Raw genomic sequence first — 23820 nt, 5'->3', positions numbered from 1 at the left:
TTTATAAGCCTTTGGTTGGCCACATCTCTAGCAAATGTGGAACTTCTAACAAATTCAAAAAAAGAACCTAGAGTACAAATTAATTTGGACAAGAGATATTGAAGGCTAAACCTTACACCACGTGACATCCACCGCCGAAACAAACCTTGTTGTTAGATCGCGAGCATGTGAACCAGAAATTTGGGTTCGAATCTTGGATATGTCGGAAGAAATTGAAACAGAGCTCCACAAAAGAAACGAAAATTCAGAGAGGCCCAGATCAGAAACGAAAAATCTGAGAAGCGTTCCGCCTCGGAGCACCGTCTCCACCGCCGCTTGGCACACGTGCTGCCAGTTCCCGGTCCAGAGAAGCCCAACGGCGCCGTTCACCAGAGACTGAAACAGAGCTCCACAGAAGAAAGAGAGCTAGAGTGAGAGGCAGGTCAAAGAAGAAGCTGGGGATTGTTAGTTCTGGTGCGCGGTGCGGTGATCTTGGCTGAAGACGGTGGTGCGACCCTGAGCACGATGGCGAGGAGTGGATGTGCAGCGTGGTGAGGTCGAAACAGAAGGAGAAAAGCGAAGGAGGAAAGGGAAGAGAAGGGATCAGTGATGAGGGAGACGTTCTTTGGAGCTTTTTCTGGTGTTTTTCCATGTTTGTTTTTATACTCAGACATTGATTCCCATAACCAGAGGAAGCCATCTGAGGCGGAGGCGGCTGCATCGGGGTCAAAGCGCGGGGGAGGCCGCATGGGCTGAGGCGCTGAAGAAGGTGGTGGTTATGGTGGAGGAGGGTAGCAATAAGAGAGAAGAAGAGAGATCCATTTACACTTTTGCCCTGTTTTCATCTGTTAGATCTTAGTCATTCAAAAAAAGAATGTTCTAAGATTCTCAAATCCAACGGTATTTAGGCTTGGTCCACCGGTGGACCAAAATATAACTTGCGCACCCTAGTGGACACCAGTACTAAAAACCTAAATAATAACTCATTGATAGAGATGCTCTTAGTGTGCGATATATGTTTTCACAAATTGTTAATCTCACCTCACCACATCCTTAAAATGTCTCTCATTTGAATTAATTGTAGCCTTAGCGCATGCTTTGAGAGGTTTTCACAAATTTTCTATCAAGAGAATCTAGGAGGAGAACTTGAAGCCAGAAGGTAAATATAGATATTAACATATATATTCACTACAAAAAAAACGCTATTTAGTGGGGTTTTTTTTGCATTTAGCGGGGGTTTTCAACCCCCGCGAGTTACTTAGCGGAGGTTTTGAAAAATCCCGAAGTTACACTCCCCACAAATTATTAGCGGGATTTTTTAGCAAACCCTGGTACCTGCATATGGATTTAGCGGGGGTTTTAAACCTCCCTTATCCGCAAGCTTTTTTTTAACGGGGGTTTTCAACCTCCCTTAGTTGCAAGAGATTATTTATAGTTTTAAACCTCCCTTAAACCTTCCTTGGCTACTAAAGGTTATTCTAGGAACATTTTTAACCTCATTTAATTGTTGAATACACAGTTATTGAATATTTAAATGCACATAATATGAATTAATAAAGCTCTATTGCAAATAACTAATGTAATGTGATATAGTTTAAAGATTCAAATCCAAACAAACATCCATAGTGAGAAACTTAAGTTGCAATATCCAAAATACAAAACACTAAATAAAATAGCACTACATGTTGCTAGCATTGTATGATCCGCTTTCATCCGAATGTATGTCGGATGTACTTCCAATATCATTTACCTGAAATAATAAATTCAAATATTTAGTAGATGATAAAAATACTTATAAGAAGAGTGATAAAAAGAAATACACTAATTAGCATTACATATAAGACAACAAGACACTCTAACAAGTTTTACAAAAGTTCATGCTTAACTGCTTATACTTAACCTGCATAAATATGTTGTGTTCCTAGGCATATGAGGCTGTGTGAGCATACATCTCATTTTCAATTTTGCTACTAATTCACAAGAACAACAAGCTTACATAAACCAGCTTCAGTTTCTTAACCTTTGATATTGGTCCTTCTGAAATATGTCACAGTCCCTTCTAAGGTTTTCCAGGTCCTCAGGCAACAAAGACTTGATTGTTCCACTCATTAGCTAAAGTCTTAATACACAGTTACCATTGGTCCTCTACAATATCTAAATCATAACATGCTTAATCTGTCTCTACATGATTTGATTGATCTTTTGGGTTAATTTAAATTCAGCAAAATAAAATGATGGAACCAATCACTGACAGTTACCATTCAGACACAAACCAACAACAAAAAATCAGTTATTGATTTCTATTCTAACTAATGAAAAACTCCTTAAATGTACTTACATATAGCACAATGTTTCTAGTTTCTACAATTGATTATGAAGAAAGATAAGCTGATTAAACATGCAGATTAATGTTAATTTTGAGAAAAAAGAAGCATTTAAATGCCAAAAGTCACTCACTATCCTGAACAACCGCAAATTAGTGGTTGTTTGGAAATTCAGAATTGGCTCTGGACTGGACCCCACCCTGTTGTGTCAAAACAGAAGTAGAGAAAAAGATAAGGCGTCACGAGAGAGAGAGAGAGAGAGAGAGAGAGAGAGAGAGAGAGAGAGAGAGAGAGGGAGGGAGGGAGAAAGGGATAGGACATTAGATGAAAAGAAGTTAGTTTCATGCACAAAAGGGAATTTTGACAGACTTCTGATATGTATTACTAGTTGTAATTTTGACAGACTTCTCAGTGCAAATCCATTCAAACAAGCATGCCAAACTAAAATCATAAATAAAGCTTAAGAATTTAAAATCACATACATGTGATTCAGGAGCAAAGAATTGAGCCATTTCTTCAGGGATCTTAAAATAGCTGATATAAAATGTGGGATTTATATTGTATGAAGAAAGTGAAACTTCTCATACAAAAACTGTCATTTTGATTCATCCAAGATATACATTGTTGTTAAACAGCATAAAAAGGAGATAATCAAACAGCATGTTACATTCTCACAGTGTAAAATGGGGAAACCAAAAGCTACAAACATATAGGACACTAAGATGAACAGTAAGGGAGACAAGACAAACATAGGAGCAGGACTTTTCTTTAAACACACAGACTTGAATGCGATGCATTTCTGTTAAAATAATAGGAGTGACTCAGATCCTTGGGTGAAATTAATTTCTATGAGCTCTCCTCTAAAGTCTTGGAAGAATCCTTATGACTGCTGGAAATTAATGTAGAATGAAAGAGACATGAAATATAACTTTTTTCATTTGGGGGTATTTGTGTTGGGGGTTGGGAGGATCAACAAGTTTAAGATGCCTTGGAGCCAACAAGGCAGGAGAAGATAGCTAGAAGATTCAATATCATTTGTTTTCTCTTTGACTTTTGTTGCATTATATTCTCTTATTCCCCTTGCTATCTGATCTTGCATATCTCAATATGTATTTTCATTCATGATATGCTTTTAATGATATGTAATAGTGAAGCGAACAGCACAATTAAAGGACAAGTTACTCAAACAAAATCATGATATGTTGGATTATAAAAAGCAAGAAAATATAAAAAGCACCAATGATTCAAAGCACAGGAAGATAAAGAAACAGCCATCAGCAATGCTGTCAAACAAACAATGACCAATATATAAAACTCTGCACATCAGCACATTCAAAGCACATTCAACAAAACAACAAAATTCACTCTCAGCAACCACAATGTAACATTAATTTATGCTTTTACACTTAAGATCAATGATTCAAATCACTTGTTCAACGCCAAATCTGAATTTTATCTAAGAAGCTATCCAAAGATACAACTCTGCACATCATCATATTCAAAACACATTCAACACAACAACAAAAATTCACTCTCAGCAATAGCATCCACCATATAACATTCGAATTGCAGTCACGGTCAAGTCACAAACTGAGATAGTAAACATTCATGAAAAAATATTACCAATGTGGCCATAATTATGATCACTAAGACCTCAAAATTCTCTACCTATCCTAGAGGATCAACATGAAAAAAATAACAATAAAGAAATAAGTCAAAGCTTCTTCCTCACTTGGCCAATTAAAGGATATCCAATTGGGCAAAGGGAGAATTACTTCTAAACAAAGTATCAACAACCTTAAATTGATCAACAGTACAAAAAAATAGCTAGATAAGCACTTTCCACCCTCCTGTTCTTTTAATTGATTCTTTGACAACAAAATGAAGGCAATGGTTCTGCAACACATCGTATTAACTCCTCACATGACCCTTGTTAACCTTCTACGCCTTGACATGACAAGAAATCAGAGAAACAGATCCTGTATATCTCATAAGTATCCTTCCAAGAGCATCCCTCAACTACATATAGAATATCTGGAGTTTCACATCTGCATAACGATCAATTCTACTATACACAAAAACCTGTTCAAGTGCACACTTAATCAACAAACCCAAGAGGAACAAACTCCTCAAACCAGTAACAACTACCCACTTAATCTGACTTGCAAACCAGACCCAATTTCCCAAATCAACTAATGAAAACCTAATTTAGAAATCTGAATAGGTTAATTAAGAAAAAATCGGTACCAGAGAATGCAGCATGCGACGGAGTAGAAGTTGTTGAGTCTCTGAGCGATGGATCCATGAGAAAATGGCAGAGAGAACTGCGAATGAAGAAGAAGAAACCGTTAGTCAGCTTTTGAAGCAAAGAAAAGCAAAGGTGAAAAAGAGATCAAATCGGTGGAAAACAAGGTCATACCGACGGTGGAGGAGACTGTTGCTACGGCGGTGTGCGGTGGTTGAAATCTGTGGAGGTTGAAATCGGCGGAAATCAAGTTGCAATCGGTGGAAATCGGTGGAAAACGAGATCAATAGGTTCAAAACGAGAACAAATCGGTGGAAATCGCTTGAAATCGTGAGCTTCCATGGCGAACGAGAACGAGAACGAGACTGAGAAGTGAGAGTTCTGAGAGTGAGAGTGCGAGAGTGAGAGGGTTAATGAATAAAAAAATTGCGGGGGTTATTAAAACCCCCCTTAACTATTAAAAATTACCCACATTTACGGAGGTTATCAAAACCCCCGCTAAATAACCCCACTAAATAGCGTTTTTTTTTTGTAGTGATTAGCTGATATGATATTGTTCAGAGTTCATATATGACATAGTTGCTTGCAAAATTAATTGAAAGATACAGAAATTAATGTTCTAAACATTTAGTCCATGATCATGATAGAGTAATTAGCATGAAGAACACCTAGCTAGTGCTCAGCGGTGGCATTTATTGATTGTAACCTGCAACTCAAGTTTTTTCTCATCCACCATCTCAAACACACAAGTGTCTCCAACATTCAATTCGCATTCTTTCACAAATGCACGCCAACCATCAGAGAACCTAGTGAGTCGTAGATATTTTAACACTTTCACATCCCAAGAACTTTTCTCTACTTTCAACTTCACATAATTTCCATGAATCGTGTTATGTTTCTTCATGAATTCTTGTGGTATGTTCTGCAAAAAGGATTAAAAAAAATCCTTAGTTACGTTGTACCCACAACCAACCACTACGTACATAGAATTAATTCATGAAAAGGAAATTAAAATACATTTCTATGCAGAAAGAATATTACCGGGTAATTTGTATTTACAGTAATCTCAAATTTATCTGATTTCATGTTTGGATTTCCTGAATCTGCACATAAAAAAACAAAAGGAAGATATATATATATATATATATATATATATGTGAAAAAAGGAATAGAAATAAAAAAAATGGATACAAACAAAAAAAGTTGAATAAAATAACATGATATTTCTAATAAATTGAATAAAAAAGTGAAATGTAACAAAAATGAAAAGAAAAATATAAAGGGGGAATGATGAACTCGCCTGAGACTTCTTGTTGGGTAGCATCAATGTCCACATTGATTTTTCTCTTGCCGTTATTTTTTGTCCTTTCAGATGGAGGACTCTCAGGTTCACCATTTGACCCAGTTTTCTTTTTCTTAAGCGGTGGTGTTTCCAGAATCTGAACAGAATCATGATCATGTCTACCTTCACTATCATATGTGCGTTCTATAGTGTTGGGATCAAAGATTGAAACCTGGAAACTTGATGCACCTTTATGATCAAACACTAAAAGAGATCCAAATCTTAACGAGCACAACTTTGAAAATTTTTCCCAATTCTCGTGAAGCCAAATACCATCATCACGTTTCTCCCAAAATATTTTCCATCCATCATCACCATTTGGGAGTTTAAGAACTATAGGGTTTGATAACCCTTTCCAATGTTTGTCCGCAACAGCCTTGGGAATCCTCTGCATGCAAGTAATATGGCAACACATGATTATTTTGAGTACAAGAAAGATTAAACAAGCCATCGATCTTTATCTAAACTCAGCAATGTTTAGAAAGAAAATAAGATCGAATACAAATGAGAAAAAGGACTATAGTTGAATCATTTTTTGTATATATGAAAAATGTTAAAAGACCGCTTACTGTTTCTTTTTGTTGCTCGTGATCATGAATCACTTTGAAGAAGCGAGGCAATGCCAATATTGGAGCTTCCATAGCAACCATACACAAAGTGATGAAATTGCAACTTCTAAGGAAATTGAACTTGATCATCTTATTCTTATGGTGAGAGGGTTAGATTTTGGAGTTTACTCTCTCCTAACGGTCAGTCATAATAACCTAACCTATAAATAGTAATAATAATGACTCATATAGGTACTGATGACTTGTGGCTCTATGTATTGGGAAATGCTAATTTTGCTTGTTGCGCACTTTTGATTTTGGAAACCTTTCATATGGGAAAATTTAACCTACACCACTTTTTGGTGGTGTAAACTTAGACCACTACCTAATAACCTGTTACTGGAGGTAATTTTGTATTTTTGGAATTTTTGAAAATACAAATAATTAATATATTCAAGTTAATTAATTACCCCTTAATCTTCTCCCCTTTTCTCTCTCTCAAAGCTTCAACCTTTTCAACCAGAGAGCACCATTTTCACCGCCGGCGACTAACGCCACCACACAGTCGTCAACTCCGGCCGCACCACAACCCCATCATTTCCGGCGTCAAAGCATCCACCACCACCGCATCCACCAACTCCTGCCGCACCAATCCCACCGCCAACAACAACCATAGCAGCCCCAGAAAAAAGAAAACCCAAGATGATTTCACTTCCTCTCGCTCGAATCACCAAGTCCCACTCGTTTCCGGCGAGCAGGCTCCAAAAATTTCATGTGGAAAACCATAGATCTGGAGTTTCTTCGTTCCGGATCTGGCGTTTTGGGTTTTCATCTTCTTCTGGGTAGATGATTATGCTAGTTGACTGCGGTGACGAATTTGGGTTTTTTATTCTCGGTTTTTGTTCTTCTAGGTTTTCTTCTTCTTCTTCTTCTGTGGATGATTACGGTAGATGATTGCGGTGATGGATCTGAGTATTTTTTTGCTTCTATGTCTTCTTCTTGTTGTTTCTATAATCTGCAAAGACAATGATCAAAGGAGGCTTTAATGGCTAGTTTCTATATATTTTGGTAAAGTTTTTGTAATTTTAGCATCAGTATTGGTTAATTTTGTTTCCATTTCCTGGAATGTGCTCTAGAAGATAAACAACGCAGGTTTGATGGCTAACTTTTTTCAAGCTTTTTTGGGAATATGACATTGCAAGTTTGGTGGATTGAGATAGTGCTGTTATCAAAACGGGATGGAATATTTGATATGTGCTGCGGGTTTGATTGGCTTTCTCCATCAATTGTTTAGCTTTTATTTGTGATAAAGCATTCAGATGGTGGTTGGGGGTGTTGGTCAGATTTGAGAATTGTTGATGAAGAAGATGAAATCGGGTTGAATGGTGAGTTACCAGATCCACTTAGCTTAAATCATATTAACATTCACTAACTATATAACTAATTATACTATAATATATTAATTATTTTATTTTTAAAAAATTACAAATTACCTGCAAAACCTGCAGTAGCAGGTTAAAAGCAGGTGATGCAACTATAGACCACAAAAAAGTGGTCCATAGTAAACGCGCCCCCTTTCATATATTGTCAGAATTCAAAATGTGTTATTGTTTGAATTTTATTATTCATTAAAGTAAATTACTAATCAATTATTCATTGAATACTAATTTATATAAATAATTTCTTTTAATTTCCCGTTGAGTTTTAATGTGTAATAAACAATTGGTTTCTTATTTGAAATATTCGAGTACCATTTTGCAAACTTGGGTTTTCGGTTTACACATTGAATTAAGCGAATTTAATTTCAATTGATTATCTTATAGAAACAGTTTCTTTTAGAATATGAATTACTTTTTTCAGGTTTGTGTTTTATGGCTAACTTGTTTTATATATGAAGCGATGAAGCGTGTTTCAACAAAAAAGAAAAGAGATGAAGCTCAAGCACGTGCTAGCTGGAGGATATATAGAGGCTACGATCGAGACTATCTTTGAGTCTTGGCATGAAGTAAAAGATAAATGCGGAAAATTTATAGTTTGATTGATATATTGTGTTGTGTTTTGTTATTTGTATAAACAATCATTTTTTCTAGGCTTAAATGAACTTTTGGTTCTTGAAATTGTAAAGGGAATCAAATTTGGTCCCTGTAAAATTTTCGCATCAAATTGGATCCCTAAAATTGACTTTTTAATCTAATTAAGTCCTTTTGCTCAATTTTGACCGGTCAACGGTCTAGTAGCAAGCCTAGTCAGCTAAGGACGGTCACGTGGACTTTTCACATCAATATTAGTCCCTTGAAAAATATTTTAATCAATTTTAGTCCTTGTTCTTCCACCTTCATCTTCTTCCTCTTCCACCTTCTTCCTCTTCCTCTTCCTCCATAACTCAAATCTCATAAATTCAAAAGGAAGAACAAGGTGCATATGATGAACATATATATTTTTTAGGGTTTTGAATTTCTGGGTTTAAGAATTTGAGTTATGGAGGAAGAGGAAGAAGGTGGAAGAACAGGGACTAAAATTGATTGATTTTTTTTCAAGGACTAAAATTGATGTGAAAAAGTCAACGTGGACATCCTTAGCTGACTAGGCTTGCCACTGGACCGTTGACTGGTCAAAATTGAGTAAAAGGACTTAATTAGATTAAAAAAACAATTTTAGGTACCCAATTTGATGTGAAAATTTTACAGGGACTAGGTTTGGTTCCCTTTACAATTTCAAGAATCAAAAGAGTATTTAAGCATTTTTTCTATTTATAGAGGCAAACTCGTCTAACTTACACTACAACCCTTGCCACTTCCACGTTTCTCGGTTTTTAACAAGCATTTGCAATCGTGGGGTACTGGGGGTTGCTTCTCCTGGTCAGCCAAACGAATCTTGCCTACCAGGTCTTGCAGGCAAATCTGCCCAGATTTCAAAATGCTTCATTTACGAGCTGAAAACAATGTATCTCGAAATCTTACACTTCATAACAATATTACAGTCAAAATTCATCAACTTACACATACACCATTGTAATGAAAATAAAAATATTTAATTATCATCCAAATAATAATTCGATAATTAAATAATGTTCTAGAAGACGCATCGTTTTGACCATTTTCAAAATGTAACCAAATTCTTCGGCGACTCTAAGATTGAAACTCGTGGGAAAATAACTTTAATTTTAATAATCAAAATATTATTTCCATTTGATTAAATTCATTATATAAAGTCACATATAAAGATCATGCCAAACAAACATTAAAGCACTAAATCAGGGAAACATCTAAGTTTATTTTCCTTAATTAATCACAAACCTTATAGAGCTAGATGACGAAAGGAAAATGAGACAGTACAAGGAGCGAGGACGTGACCGAATCAGAGTTGGACTTAGGAAGAAAAGCTGCTAAAGTAAGAGAACTTTGAGTTTTTGACTTTATCGTGCAAAATTACATGTTATAATTGAATGAATTTGAGATAAATTGATGTATGAGATTATGTTGTGAACTCGAGGTTGAAAGCATGAATTGATATATGAGATTATATTGTGAACTTGTAATTGGAAGCATTTGGTATATGATACTTAAATTGTAATTTCTGTGATGAATCTTATTGATGGATTATGAATGTTGTGGATCGTTAAGTTCAAATATTTTAGGCCCCTACATCGTTTATCTCATATTTTGAGTGATAACAATGTTATGGAAATATTATAGCTATCTTAGCCAAAAAAAAATTCTAAACTTTTTAATCTATCACACTTTCAGGATTCTATGACTTATACTCTTATTGTCTAACATCATGAGTAAAGTCTGCAAAATCTATGGTCTAAAAAAATCATAGTATGCTGGAATGACCAAGTTAAAGAGTAAAGAGAAGCTATCGTCTAGGTGTTGTCGTGTTGCGTGACGGAAAGAGAGAGAGAGACTGTTAAAGGGACGATAATGATGAAAGGAGTTTGGGAAGAGGGATCGGAATCCTCTCCAGCCCAAAATCCTGTCCAGCCTCTACAACTCATTTATAGTCATAGATCAAAATAATTAATGGTTGAAATGTGTTGAGGTGAAAAAGTAATTTAAACACTAAATTTTTTTAAGGGTGGTATACATTGATGGACCCTCCAGCAGCTGGAGAGGTTCCAAATCCTGCGAAGAGAAGGTGTTCTCGGTTTGAAAAGAAAGAGATGAGAGTGAGAAGAAAAAGGGATGGGGAGGTGAGAGGAGAAAGGGTTTAGGTGGAAATAAAAAAAATAAATATATATAAAGTCGACCTAGATCTAAGGAGAAGAAATCCATATCTGATTAGAGGAAAACCAAATCTAGGCTTACTTCTACCAAATCCATCTGCACTAAAGTATCAACAACCAAAGTTCAATCACAATGAAACAAACAGTTAAAACCACCCCAACACCTTGTTCTCTCCCTTACCAGCCACCATCAAGCCACTCCACTATCCTAACCCTAAACTAAGTTTTGGCTCTTGGATTTTAGTACGAAGCTTTGGCCATCGAGAAGCCTTTGAGTTTGAGTCTCGATCAAGGTTCAAATCGATCTTTGAGCTCGGATCCATAGGCTATTCGCGAGATAAAGGACTGTGTTCAAAGTTTATCCCTCTTCTCCCGATCTCTTCATCTTTCTCCCTCTCTCTCGATCTCTTCTTTATCATTCTCTCACTCTCTCTCTGTTGATCTCTTCTTCTATATTCCTCCCACTCTTCCCTCTGTTTCAACCTTTGGCATAGAGATGAAGATTCACGGCGAAGATTAGCAGCGAAGGAGCTAAAGATCAATGACGGTACAAATGAAGAGGTGAGGTAATGATGATCGATGAAGACCATGAAGTGAAGATGAAACGGTGAAGACGTGAAAGAAGTTTAGAATTAGGGTGTTTGTATAAAAATTACTTAACTCATTTTTTATTATTTAATCATTTATTTTATTTTATTTAATTTATTTAGTAAAATAGTGTTCCATTAGCAAAATTAACTATTCCACATTATTAATGAAGTCCACACGTGAGTAATTTCTAACTTTTTGTTGCAATTAGATGGCAAATCACGACAGGAATAAATGGAAAATTCGTATAAAATCTCTCGTTTTATAAAGGGGGCCTAAATCACACAAGAGTCTAATCTTACAATGTGTTTGTTAAGCAAGAGATGCCGAAGAGAGAAGTCCTTTGGAGAGAGATACATGAGAGATGTGTAATCTCCACTTGTTTGGTATGAAATGCTGTAGTAGAGAGAGAGTTTAAAAAGGTACTCAATGACACTTTTTTCAATCTCTCCAAATTGGGGAGAATTTGTAGAGTAGAGACTCGTGGCTATCATATTCACTTTTTGTCCTTTTTATTTTGTGTCTATAACAATAGTTTATTGCATGTATTAATTGGGTTAAAATTGTATTTTGACACAAAATATAACTTTCCACATCATTCATTCACTTATCTTTCTCTTTTATCTCTATCATACAAAATAACCTACTAAATCTACTATATTTCTCACTTATTAGTTTATCTACCAAACAGAGCATTAGGGACAGTGGAAGGTAACTTGTCCCCAACGAAAAGAGCATTTAACAATCCCTTCTTGTTCAGTGACAGTAGCAGTACTCTTAACCTTCTCTCTCTGCCGCTCGTTCGGTTCTCCAATCGCCGTTACGTTCTTCGTGTTCCCCAATTCTGGTATACTATTTAAATTTGTTCCGCTTCAATTTTTCTTTTTCTGATTGGGTTACTGTTATAGTGTTATGGTGATTTCTGTGTGTTGAATTAAATACCCTGATTCTGCATTTGCAATTATAATCGTCAATTTCTTGGAAGATTTTCAGTACTTGATTTATGCAACATGACAGGTTGATTATCAATTAGTGACTCCGAAACTAGTTCCAGATTAGAATTCATAAACCCTATCCTGATTCTGAACGATCTACATTGGGCTATATTTGCCATTCTCAAGGACTAGTGTGTTGGTAGACTTCTAATTCTACTTCCACCAGTAAGCAATTTAACAGTTCTAGGCTTCTAGCTAAAGAAATAACAACACAAGCAAAAATGCCCTGATTTTCTGCATGCCATTTTCATTATTTGGGGTTTCTTTTTATCTGGTTGGTTAGTTTCCTCCAAACAAGGTTAACCGTATAAGTGTCCGTCATCTAAAGAGCTCCCTAACCAAAGAGTGTTCTAGAATCAGGAAAATAACAACAAATAGAACTACACATAATTGATAAATGATAAGCCACTTGGGCTTAGAAGGGTTGCGTTTGGGCATGCCAGGGTTAACCTCACCGGTGCTGCTAACATGTGTTTAGTGTTGTAAGGAGTAGTATGGTCTAGGCTTGTGATTCCTTAAGGACTAAAGCCGAGTTTTGTCATTTTCAGAGAAAAAGATGTTTGCTGCCGAATTTCTTAGGAACGAATTTGACACTTCACTATATTAATACATGAAATACTTCGGATTTAAATTTATTCCTTTTGCTTTGGTTGGATTCCTGATTCATTTTTAGTGGTCCGGCCATGTTATGTGATTTTAGGCTTTCGTAATGCTATATATGTGACCTAAGCTTATAAGTTACTATACTTTGTTTTAGTAGGTTTAGGTGTTCAGAACCCATTAAAATTATTCAGATTGTATAATTTGTATTGCGATTTAGTGGAAATAGACTTCGTGATCATTGTCCCTTTAATTTGCTATCTTCTTCAGTCTGTAGAATCTTTCAATTGATTCTTATAATGACCAATAACTATATCTTTTTGGGTCGCTGATGTTTTTGGTGGTTCTAATATTATGATTATGTATTACTTTATCATTACTTGGGAGGTTTGTTTTCCACATTTTTTTTCTTGGCAAATTGTGTAACTCATGTGATTTTGGATATGCATGCAATGTGTTCAGTCCATTGTTACTCACACGTAAAACACTTTAAGGAGGAATATAGATCAGTCCATTGTTACTCCTTCCATGTTCCTGACTTTGTTTTACTCTATCTTAAAGTTGATTGTTGAACTTGCTGCTATGTAGAGATTAGAGTATTGAAAAGCTTCATTAGATAATTTTGAAAGAGTAACTATTGGTAGAAAAACAAAATTCCATGAAGGAAGAGTCCTCACTCAGTTTTCATTCAATTAATATCAAGACACAATATCATATACAAAAAATTAAAAACTACTTCTGGTACTCTTGTTTTTTCCTACAGGAACGCCTTTTGTTGAATTCTGCTTGGTTCTCTTAATTTCTTTTCGTCTACCAAATAAATTCTTGTTAACTCCTTTCCTTTTTTTTGTCTTTGCTTTGATTTAAACTCAGAGGACAATATGTCTAGAAGATATGATAGCCGCACAACAATCTTCTCTCCTGAAGGACGTCTTTACCAAGTGGAGTATGCAATGGAGGCCATCGGAAACGCTGGTACTGCAATCGGGATCTTGTCAAAAGATGGGGTTGTTCTGGTTGGTGAGAAGAAAGTGACATCCAAGCTGCTGCAAACCTCAACTTCCACTGAGAAAATGTACAAGATTGATGATCATGTTGCGTGCGCAGTGGCTGGGATCATGTCTGATGCCAACATCCTCATCAACACTGCTAGGATCCAAGCTCAACGTTACACTTTCGCGTACCAAGAGCCAATGCCTGTTGAGCAGTTGGTTCAATCTCTTTGTGATACCAAGCAAGGTTACACACAATTCGGTGGTCTTCGGCCATTTGGAGTCTCATTCCTGTTCGCAGGGTGGGACAAAAATTTCGGCTTTCAACTTTACATGAGTGACCCTAGTGGAAATTATGGCGGATGGAAAGCTTCAGCTATTGGTGCCAACAACCAGGCAGCACAGTCAATTCTGAAACAGGACTACAAGGATGATATCACAAGGGAGGAAGCAGTTCAACTTGCACTGAAGGTACTGAGTAAAACTATGGACAGCACAAGTCTCACCTCGGAAAAGCTTGAACTTGCAGAGGTATTCCTCTCACCCAATGGAGAAGTCAAGTATCAAGTTTGCTCCCCAGAAGCCTTGACGAAGCTGTTGGTCAAGTCTGGCGTGACCCAACCAGCAACAGACACTGCTTAGCTTGCTGTTCTATGAGGTTCTTAAATTCATATAGACGTCAATGAGTGTACTAAATTTATTTTTAAGGTCAAGCTCACAATCTTTTCATATCTTCATGATGCTAATAACTTTTGATATCCTGTATATTTCTTGATTTTCAGGACATAGATCCATTATCTATGATATTTGCATCTACACACAAAGGTGCACATACGTATGCATGTATGGTTTACCGATTACTCTTTTGTTGTCCCTGTTGTTTGCCTTGGAGATTGTAGATTCTATGCTCATCTAGGTTCTCAATTTCAAGCAATTTTAAAAGTTGAGTAACATTACTCAGATTTCTGCTGATAGATTAGGTCTGTGACAGTTTTTGTCAGTTTTGTAAAATAACTGGTTGACAGTTATTTGCAGGTTGGAGGAAATTCTGTTGTAACTTTCCTTTAGAAGGAGGAAATAGGTTTGTTAGAGGGTATTCTGGAAATTCTGTTGTGCTGGTCTGTCGAATACCAGTAACCATAGTTTCTTTGTTATTCTTTGGTAATAATAGTTTTCCAAATTTGCCAGTAATGTTAAATTCTTGCTTTTAGATAGACTATTTATACTTTATCACTTTGAATTAAATTTTTGGGTTAATCCTCTAATTGGTCCCTGTGGTTGTGTGACCGTCTGAAATTAGTCCCTCCCGTAAAATCTAAGTCCTCGTGTTTGGAAAGTGTGTGGAAATTAGTCCCTCCGGCGAGGACCTGCTACACACACTTTTTCAAACACGAGGACTTAGATTTTACGGGAGGGACTAATTTCAGACGGCCACACAACCACAGGGACCAATTAGAGGATTAACCCTAAATTTTTTCATCATAAGATCCCGTTTGGATATGGCTTATTGGAGCTTGTCGGGGCTTACCTACTAGAAAAAGCATTCTTTAAGCTTCTTTAGTTTGCATCTAAATGGGTTCTAACTTCTAAGTTGTTTTTGAGTTTGCTCGAGTAATTTAGCTGATTAGTTCAATGAATCTCAACAAGTAGGTGCTTTGCAGTATGGATGTTGTAAAATTATTAAATAGAAAGAGAAGTGGGGCTATATAAATGTGTCATTTTTACACAAAACACTGATTTCCATGCTTGCCATGGAAAATGTGTGTTATTGGTTGAAAATATAAGCATAAAGGAGCTCATTCCACACATCAGGAACTCCAGGGAGGCACCAGTGTATGCAATCTGCATAACTATTTGGATTTGTAATCTGTTCTTTGGTTAGAGGTTCCCACTGCTTCTTGTAGATAGATGGATGACCTTCTTTTCTGTATTCTGAGAGCTGTGTGATGTTAAGCATTTGAACATTCAAACCTCTGGTTTTCAAATCATCAAGCACCTTCTCTACCACATGCATCATTTTAGGATCAGACCCTTTCCCCCAATACCCCTCTTTCGCTATCATATCTATTTCTTTGTAGCAAGTATCCCCCTTGGCTGCTCCCCATTCTTCAGCCCTGCAATTTTTTTTAGTGTTACAAATCTAATATGTTGATGGATTCTAGAAGAATTATAGAGCTAATTCTCTGGGCTAGTGCGCTGATATGTGTATTCAAATTTTTGGGTATATGGATAATGATGTGCACATTAGTAAGATGCTGTATTGAAAATCTTTGAAATATGTAAAGTGAGGAAAGTGAAAATATGTTCAAAACAGTGATCCACTAGCATGTTTGGTTTAAAACTAAATATCGATGTGAGCACAGCTTTGGTTTTTTCTCTCATTTGGGTGGGGGTTCAGTTGGATGTGACAAAGGATTGCCATCAAAGTATTAGAAAATGTTAAATGGAATGTACTGATAGGTTCACTCTTATATATATAGGTTCACTTTCTTTTCCTCTGAACTCATGTAAGAGTGGGGAATGCAATTGTGATAGATATATACCATATATAACCAATGAGAAAATGATATATATACTTGCCCTGTGGATAGTACCTTTCATGAGTGGGTGACATGCCAACAAAAAACAAGTGGGTCTTGGTACGATTGACATGGATTTCCAACCAATCAGACCAGGTCCTTAGGGCCATTTCATAGACTCTCAACATTTCAACACCTTTGTAAACCCCATTTGGCTCTCCAAATGATCCCCACCTGTTTGTTCAATTGTCACAGTCAAAATCAATTTGTAAAGTGGAGTAGGATAAATAAATGAACCTATGATAGTCCAAATTAAATAACAAAATCATATCATATGGTGGTTGGAAATGAATGGTTAGGTTAGTTGCACTACTTACAGAACATTCATGACAGGCCTTCTCCACCAGAGGTAAGTGTTGAAGACTAGATAATCTGCATCAGTCCAGTACCTTGCATGTTTTTCAATGGCCTTGACCCTCACAGTGCGCTCGGGTACCCTATGGTTTACTGGATCATCTGAGTTTGATTCTACAAGTAATGGGGCCCAATAGTGCTCAATGGTTGCATTGTATTCCTTCATTTTTAATGTGTCAATTAGCCAACAATTAGCAACACAAGTAGTTGCAAATTAATGTGATTGATTACTTGTAGAATCATAAAGAAACAAACATAAAAGAAACAAGATAGAGCATTTTTATATTTCCTACTTGCTGATATGAGGGTGAAGAACACTTACTTTGGCCTTGAAAATGTTTAGTGAACCATTGGCCTTGGAATGCATGGATTTGAGAGTTTGGGGCAATGAAGAATCAACAAGGCAAACCAAGGAAACCCATTGGCCTCTGTTAAGTGAATCCCCCACAAACACAAGCCTCTTGTTTCGCAGCCTCTCAAGCAATGCTGTGGCGTTGAACCTTATCAACATAGAAAGAACCACATTCCACACAAACCTCAAAAACATAGCCAAACCTGATAAACCATATTTCATATAACATGTAGGTAAACCCTATAACAACTCGATTTCAAAAAGAAAAAGATTTGTAAACCACCGTGCAATCGCGACACACCAGTGACATACAGGTTTTGTGGCGGTTTAACTGCCAGAAAGCCTATATATGTCCGCTGACGCCACGCTGCGGGGGTCCAAATATTGGGACCGATTAAAAAAATGTCAAGGCAGGGGAGGTGGGATAGAGACACCTAGGAAGGTCACACTGGTGGGGCTTCCATCTCCAGTTCTGGTAACTCAGGTCCTTCCTTCCATACTTCCCACAAGCCAATTGATCTGACATGAAACTGCATTGATGCTCTTTGTAAAGTGGATAAGATTCGTTATCAAAAACCCACTTCCCAGAGAACAAGTCACATTTTGAACTTGATGATGACAATGACTCATCACAAGAGACATTATTTGTTTTTGGAGACTTTAATTGTGCTCCCTCTTGTGTTAGATAAATGGTCGTGATAACTAGAAGAGTGGTTAAGATGGCTAGAAGAGAATGAAAGATGTTTCTGATTCCCCAAGTACTGCTCCCTACTACCACTATTTGGGGTGTCTTTGCCATTGTTTGTTTTGCTTCTTCGTTTCTGTAGCTTCGTGTTGTTGCACCGTGTCTTCCTGATCATTTATGAAGCTTCGTTGCAAACGGTAGGTGAAAGTGGTTTCTATTATGTCTTAGCCAACATGTCCACTAAAAGTAGTAGGTAGAACATGATGCATTTCGAAGCTTTTGGTGTTGATAGATTTTTCCATGTTAAGATGGTACCATCTCTAATGATTTGATGAAAGAAATGGTTAATAATAATAACAATAATAAGAATAACCAACTTTACCTACTTGTGTGAAGACTAAATATAGATTTCAATTTCAAATACACAAATTGAAATTAAAACTTCAATGTAGTATTAAAAAGAAAATCTTTTAACTCTAAAGAGTGCTTTCAAATTGACCGATTATATGTAAAGAAATCGACATATATGTTAGTGGCGGTTAAAAATCGTCACAAATGTTCATGATTGTTAAAAACAACCGCTAATATGTATGTAGACTAAAATCAGCCGAAACATGTGTTATTGTCACCCATTTTCGTTTTGAATTTTCTCCTAACACATGGTTTGTTTTCACTTTTTATTTTTATTTTTTTATCGGCTAAATTTCTCTTTCAGGGATTTGATCTATGGACCTTCTCTTCCCCAACTCATATGTTTATCAACTTTTACTATCCTTTAGGAACCATTTTTTTAATTGATGTTCTCCAATCAAATCACTATGCTTCTAAGATCTAAGTTGTCAAACAATTAAACTTTTCTATCATTTGAACTCCACATCATCGTGGTTTAATTTTATGAGCTCATGGTATCCATGGCACTACGAGTTAGCAGCGACTACTCCCCTTGCCATGAGTATTTCCACGAAGCAGTAAATGACTAGCACGAAATGAGTTATTTTTCTATGGATGAGGATCGAATCAACTACCTCATAACAAAGAGATGGCGTGATCACACCTCGTGGTTCTCCATAATGTGGTTTGAGCTTATGGTGTCTAGTTCCAATGTTTTTTAAACCGTTGGATATAAATCAATCAGTTAGATCTCATTTGGAAAGAAAATTGAATTTAGAGGATCCAAATTTCACTTTTCATTTATACATGGACAATTTTGAAATGAAAAATGTGAGTTTTTTTATTTGTTAATTTTGCCCCAAAACTTGAGATATTGCATCCATATCACATTAGAAGTAAGCGACATATTGTTTTCTATGGCAAGTTAACTAAACCAAGCACTTTTCGTATTAATTAGATATATTGTTTCTAATTTTTGTTTGATATGACTCTTTGCAGGCACAGTTTAACAAAATATACCAATCGGTTATGTAGTTGACGTTGACACAACCAAGAACATTGCTTGAAGTAAGCTCGAAGCTTCATTTTGCTTTCCACTCCTCTTTCTAAAAGAATGATAAAAATAACAACCATCAATTGTTATATCTATATCTTGTTCTGGATATACTTGAATCTAAAGTGGGAAACAGATAAGATACCGTTTACACACACATGACAGCAAAAAGGAAAGAAAAGGAAGGATAACTTAGAAGGTATTGGTAGCATATCTACTACACCTTAAAAGAAAGACAAGAAATCACTATTCCTAAGAGAACTTCCAATCTGGGTCATTTATTTGACTCTCTCTCCATTTTCACTCTTAAATCCTGGCCCTTCATCTGTGAGACTTTTTTCCCCTCTATTCTACTCAAGCTCCTGTATGACGTCACAGAACGCGTTGATGGAGTATGGGATGAAGGAGATGAGTGTCTCCATGGTTTGATTTGGTGGGTAATCGTCATCCCTGCAGGCCCTGTCTCTGTAGCCTATCACACATCATCGTGTTAGGTTTTCCTCTCTTCCCCCTTTCAGCGACGTCTGCACAACACATGAGGAAGGAGGAACAGAAGAACTGGGTTGAGTTATGTTAGACTTTGATGGAGATTAGACAATGGAGGAAGGAGAAAGCAAGGAGAAGGACAAGAGATGATGATGGAAAGTACAAAATTTTCAGAATCCGATTCAGAGGGAGAAGAGAAGATGGTGGTTGTCAATGGTTAGGTGAGGCAGCTCAGATGACAGGATAGATCATCCCGATTTTTGAAGGAAGAGTGAAGAAGAGGGAAAGAAGGACTGCTGTCAGATGAGGATCAGTAGCAACAGAGAAGATGATGCACTATTTTGTCATCGTTGTATCACATCAGGTTAGTAGGACTTTGCAAGTGTTCAATTTTCCTCTCATATCTCTATAAATACTGCTAATGTTTGGGTTTTTTTCAATGTACACATCTTTCTTCTTCTCAAATTTCACTTTGTTTTGTTTTCCTCTGTGTATTTTTAATCAAAATCACCTATTTTGCTGTTTCTGGAAACACTGGCTCATTATTGATATGCAGGCGTATGTTTCATATTTATATGGGTTCTGAAAACCCTATTTTTGTTTATCTTTGACAGCAAAAGTTAGAATATTTTTGAATTTAATATTTGTTGTCTAATAACGATCAATGATGTTACAATTAGGTATAAGAAAGGAGGTTCAGCTCAAAGAAGCAGCAAAGCAGAATGTGGATACTGAGGTACTGGAGAACTGGAAAGGCTGAAGCAACAGAGAAGAATTTGAAGAGTAAATCTTCCAATTCATCCACTGAGCAAGACTTCGATTCATTTCTTCTTGGAGATCTTGAAGACAATGATGGAGGTCCAGGTAAATACTCACAGTTTGTTTAGATTTCAATTTCAATATAGAAACATGCAGTTTAACATGCCATTTTGAAATTTGTATGTTGAATCAGTAACTGAAATTTTGCTCATTATGTGGGAATTATGTGCAAAAGCATGGACACTTACATTCTTAAGATTCCTGAGATGAGACTACATAGATTTTGAAATCTCGGGGAAGACATTGCCTTTGATGGTTACCTAAGATTTGTCTATCTTTATCGCACTATGGTCTTGTCATTGTGTCTCTCTACCTTTACATTGATATGTCTCTCTACCTTTCCTCGCAGAAGAGACTCCACTACACTATCTTTCTCCATGTTCCTTCATTTGTGCTTTGGTTCTGAGATAACACTAGGACTTGTTTTTTAGTTTTTTGCTCTTGGTGGTGGGGCTGTCACGTGATGCTATACACTATGGGGCTGTTTTCTTACTTTCTTTTTCATATATTATAATGAAGGTTTCTTTGCACCTCTTATCTGTGTTGTTGGACTTGATTTTGCTACTCACTTGGGAAGATGATGGATTGAGATGGAGTGTTGTCAGGTGTGGATCAGAAGAAACAGAGAAGATGATGGACTCTTTCGTCATTGATTTCTGCCTTGTCCTCGTCAGATCACATCAGGTTAGTACAAATAGTTAACCCACTAATATTCAATTGATGTCCTACTGGTATAGAGTAATGGGCTTCTTTCATTTCCACTCCTATAAATACTCATTTGGTTTTGGAGAGTGTGTTCATGCAGTGTTCTGGACCAACTCATGGTTAATCTCTTCCTTCTTCTGTTGTTTCGTTTATAAGTGTGTGTGTTTTCTTTATTTGATTTCTTTTAATTTGGAGTGATATCTAAGTGTGATTTTTTATTCTGTTGGCTCACCAGATTGCTATGTTTATTTGAGCTTAGAGGCCGCAGATAAGATAAGAGGTTGCAACAGGTAATATTATCCAATTAATGTTTGTTAGCTTTCAATTTGCCCCACCATGTATCACTTGATTGGTATCACTTCCTGATATGTTGAACATAGGTGCTACTGTTGCTGTCGAATAATCAAGATGGGAGGTACTTGAGTAATATAGGCAGGAAGAAGGTGGATCCATATGAGATTAGTGACTTGTGGAGTTGGGCCTATAGTGGATAATCTATACGCACAAGGGGTTTGTTGGGAAACTTTTAATTTTTATGATTTCTTTGTAACTTATATCTATTCTCTCATTTTGCGATTCTCTATCTTTGTATTAGGTTGAAGTTCCCCTTATGCTTCATTTTAACAAATCTTTGGCTTATAAAAAAACTACATTCTAATGATCTATTTTCTAATCATGACTTTTAATCCATGACCCAACTACATTTTAGTGTTCTGTTTTCGAAGTATTCTTTTTAGTCCATTTTGTTTGTGATCCATATGACTTTGAAATATAGGAGTGTGGTTACATTGCAATGGCTATTTCCAAAGAGTATATGGAGTCAATGGATACAGTACTGAGTTGTTCCTAACAAATGTGCTTTAATCTCATCTTAGTGTGTTTGGTAGTGTGTGGTCGTTGGTTTCTAACACTTAAATGGGTTACCAATTGTTGATAAGGATTTAGTGTTGAATATTGGGTTGAGAACCCCATGGGTTCAATATTGTGCTATGTAGTCATCATTAAGCATAGTTGTTGCGGTGTAGGCTTGCACCTTTGTCAAAGGAATTAAGATCACTACAATTTGAAACTGTGTCTTGTCTATATAGCTTATCGATTTCAAATATAGTTAATTTTGATTGAATTTCTGGTTTTGGAATTGGTGTCCATTTCAGCCCATTTGTTACTTTACCATATTTGATGATGCATGACACAAAATATTAATAATCTAAGGTTTAATACAATCTCAATCCCATGTGAATGTCTTTTGACTAGAATGATTATGGTTCAATTCATCTGTTTTCCTATCTGCAGTAACATTTCCCTTGGATCTTGTGAGGCGGCGGAAGCAGCTTGAAGGGGCTGGTGGGCGAGCCCGAGTGTGTAATGCAGGCATGACAAATTTCTTGGAGGTACCTTCTTTTTCATTCACATTCACCCTTCTCTTTTGCTCGCACACGATTTAAGGTTTTGATTTGGGTTTGGTTTGATAATGAACCTCTGATTAAATCATGAAATTATTGAGATATTGATTTTAAGTATGAAAAGTTTCCTGCAACCCATTTTTTGCTATTTCTATATTTTCCATGTTACTAATTGAGAGAAAGGAAGGTAGGACAATTCATTTCTAAATGATAGAAATGATAAGGACATAATTCAAATCCATGAGTAAGAGATAATTGATCTTTTGGACATATTAACTTGCTCTACTCAGGGCTTTCGTTTCTGTTTCCATTCCACTGCATAATTCTTTTCTAAAATCTAAATATATGACAGCATGTTGAACTATTGGGTAAGTGATTTTACCGATTCTGTGTTTTGCAAACAATAGTGTTTCAGTAGGGAATAGATGAATTGACACTATTCAAGCTTTTAGATAAACCAAAGGGTGGAGAGATTGGCTGAATCAAGTGACTGCAGTGAGTACTGAATGCAGTGAATCCAGATCCCAGATGGATGAGATAAACTTTCTTTTATCAAGTAAGCCCCTAATTACGTGGCTTTTTATTAGTTCGTAATTTCATATGCTAACTTAATACATTATTTGCAGGACATATGTTTGTAAGCACCATTGTCCAAGCTCTTTATTTTTCATATGTTAAAATCTGAATCATGTATTAGACTATTCCTTTTCTCATCAACCGTGTGTGTATTTTTACTGTGGATGAGCCCTATGTTTCATCAGGTGCTGATTCTTTATCACACATGAGGTTTTAGATGATGAAATCTGCACAATAAGAGATGTTTAAACGGGTGAATCAGTCAAAATCTTGATTAACCCTTTCTGCTCATCTACATTGTTTAAATTTTCATTGTTAATGGCTTTTTATTATCTTTCTAAAATAGCATTCAACCATTCACCATTGCAGAAGATGCACATGCCTTGCTCCTTTATGCCATTAAGTATCTATTTTTACTTATATTAAGTGTTTATTTATGGTTTCGCATTTAAATGGGGTTGCCCAAAGTATGTTTTATGGTTTTCATTATTTGCTTAAGGTTGAGAATGTAAATGGGAAACAAAGTAAGATACTAGATTTCAAGAGGGTTGTTGGGAAGAGTCACCAAGTGGGTTCAGA

The 23820-nt window shown here is 36.3% G+C and overlaps 3 protein-coding genes and 2 long non-coding RNA genes across 10 annotated transcripts; 3 read left to right on the top strand and 2 right to left on the bottom strand.

The window, feature by feature from the left end:
- Positions 1-4323: 4323 nt before the first annotated feature.
- LOC130727989 (B3 domain-containing transcription factor VRN1-like) lies at positions 4324-6725 on the bottom strand. 3 transcript variants are annotated; one of them, XM_057579308.1, is made up of 6 exons: positions 6460-6725; positions 6063-6278; positions 5849-5987; positions 5590-5651; positions 4723-5470; positions 4324-4627 (listed from the first exon to the last, which is right to left on the bottom strand). In XM_057579308.1, the coding sequence occupies exons 1-5, from the start codon at positions 6586-6588 to the stop codon at positions 5228-5230; spliced, it is 789 nt and encodes a 262-aa protein (XP_057435291.1). In that variant the 5' UTR covers positions 6589-6725; the 3' UTR covers positions 4324-4627; positions 4723-5227. The 3 variants fall into 3 exon arrangements, with proteins under 3 accessions (XP_057435291.1, XP_057435288.1, XP_057435289.1); XM_057579305.1 differs by having other exon boundaries at positions 5849-6278; XM_057579306.1 differs by lacking the exon at positions 4324-4627 and having other exon boundaries at positions 4654-5470; positions 5849-6278.
- Positions 6726-7683: 958 nt separating this feature from the next.
- Positions 7684-8770, top strand: LOC130727990 (uncharacterized). The gene is made up of 2 exons (XR_009015504.1): positions 7684-7823; positions 8336-8770. It is a non-coding gene; the product is annotated as an uncharacterized LOC130727990 (long non-coding RNA).
- A 3156-nt stretch (positions 8771-11926) lies between these two features.
- On the top strand, positions 11927-14698 carry LOC130727986 (proteasome subunit alpha type-4-like). Of its 2 annotated transcripts, XM_057579303.1 has the most exons (3): positions 11939-12098; positions 13720-14496; positions 14621-14698. In XM_057579303.1, the coding sequence occupies exon 2, from the start codon at positions 13728-13730 to the stop codon at positions 14478-14480; it is 753 nt and encodes a 250-aa protein (XP_057435286.1). In that variant the 5' UTR covers positions 11939-12098; positions 13720-13727; the 3' UTR covers positions 14481-14496; positions 14621-14698. The 2 variants fall into 2 exon arrangements, with proteins under 2 accessions (XP_057435285.1, XP_057435286.1); XM_057579302.1 differs by having other exon boundaries at positions 11927-12098; positions 13720-14698.
- Positions 14699-15515: 817 nt separating this feature from the next.
- Positions 15516-17999, bottom strand: LOC130727985 (protein trichome birefringence-like 34). The gene is made up of 5 exons (XM_057579301.1): positions 17558-17999; positions 17094-17271; positions 16735-16931; positions 16433-16591; positions 15516-15952 (listed from the first exon to the last, which is right to left on the bottom strand). The coding sequence occupies exons 1-5, from the start codon at positions 17920-17922 to the stop codon at positions 15604-15606; spliced, it is 1248 nt and encodes a 415-aa protein (XP_057435284.1). The 5' UTR covers positions 17923-17999; the 3' UTR covers positions 15516-15603.
- LOC130727988 (uncharacterized) lies at positions 17991-23604 on the top strand. 3 transcript variants are annotated; one of them, XR_009015502.1, is made up of 9 exons: positions 17991-18005; positions 19198-20102; positions 20419-20602; positions 21077-21241; positions 21498-21552; positions 21643-21772; positions 22556-22653; positions 23118-23221; positions 23292-23604. It is a non-coding gene; the product is annotated as an uncharacterized LOC130727988 (long non-coding RNA). The 3 variants fall into 3 exon arrangements; XR_009015503.1 differs by having other exon boundaries at positions 21163-21241; positions 21498-21772; XR_009015501.1 differs by having other exon boundaries at positions 21498-21772.
- Positions 23605-23820: the final 216 nt, after the last annotated feature.

This window comes from Lotus japonicus, chromosome 1, assembly GCF_012489685.1.
Source record: "Lotus japonicus ecotype B-129 chromosome 1, LjGifu_v1.2".
In the NCBI taxonomy this organism is placed as follows: domain Eukaryota; kingdom Viridiplantae; phylum Streptophyta; class Magnoliopsida; order Fabales; family Fabaceae; genus Lotus; species Lotus japonicus.
This window is presented reverse-complemented; position numbering and strand designations above follow the sequence as displayed.

Excerpts from the sequence above, each read along its gene's own strand:
- LOC130727989 (XM_057579305.1), bottom strand. The coding sequence starts at position 6,588 with ATGATCAAGTTCAATTTCCTTAGAAGTTGCAATTTCATCACTTTGTGT. Across the intron at positions 6,279-6,459 it reads ACGAGCAACAAAAAGAAACA|AGGATTCCCAAGGCTGTTGC; the intron begins GTAAGCGGTCTT and ends ACTTGCATGCAG. Across the intron at positions 5,471-5,589 it reads CTGTAAATACAAATTACCCG|AACATACCACAAGAATTCAT; the intron begins GTAATATTCTTT and ends TCCTTTTTGCAG.
- LOC130727986 (XM_057579302.1), top strand. The coding sequence starts at position 13,728 with ATGTCTAGAAGATATGATAGCCGCACAACAATCTTCTCTCCTGAAGGA.
- LOC130727985 (XM_057579301.1), bottom strand. The coding sequence starts at position 17,922 with ATGGCAAAGACACCCCAAATAGTGGTAGTAGGGAGCAGTACTTGGGGA. Across the intron at positions 16,932-17,093 it reads TAAACATTTTCAAGGCCAAA|GAATACAATGCAACCATTGA; the intron begins GTAAGTGTTCTT and ends TTAAAAATGAAG. Across the intron at positions 15,953-16,432 it reads ATGTCACCCACTCATGAAAG|GGCTGAAGAATGGGGAGCAG; the intron begins GTACTATCCACA and ends AAAAAATTGCAG.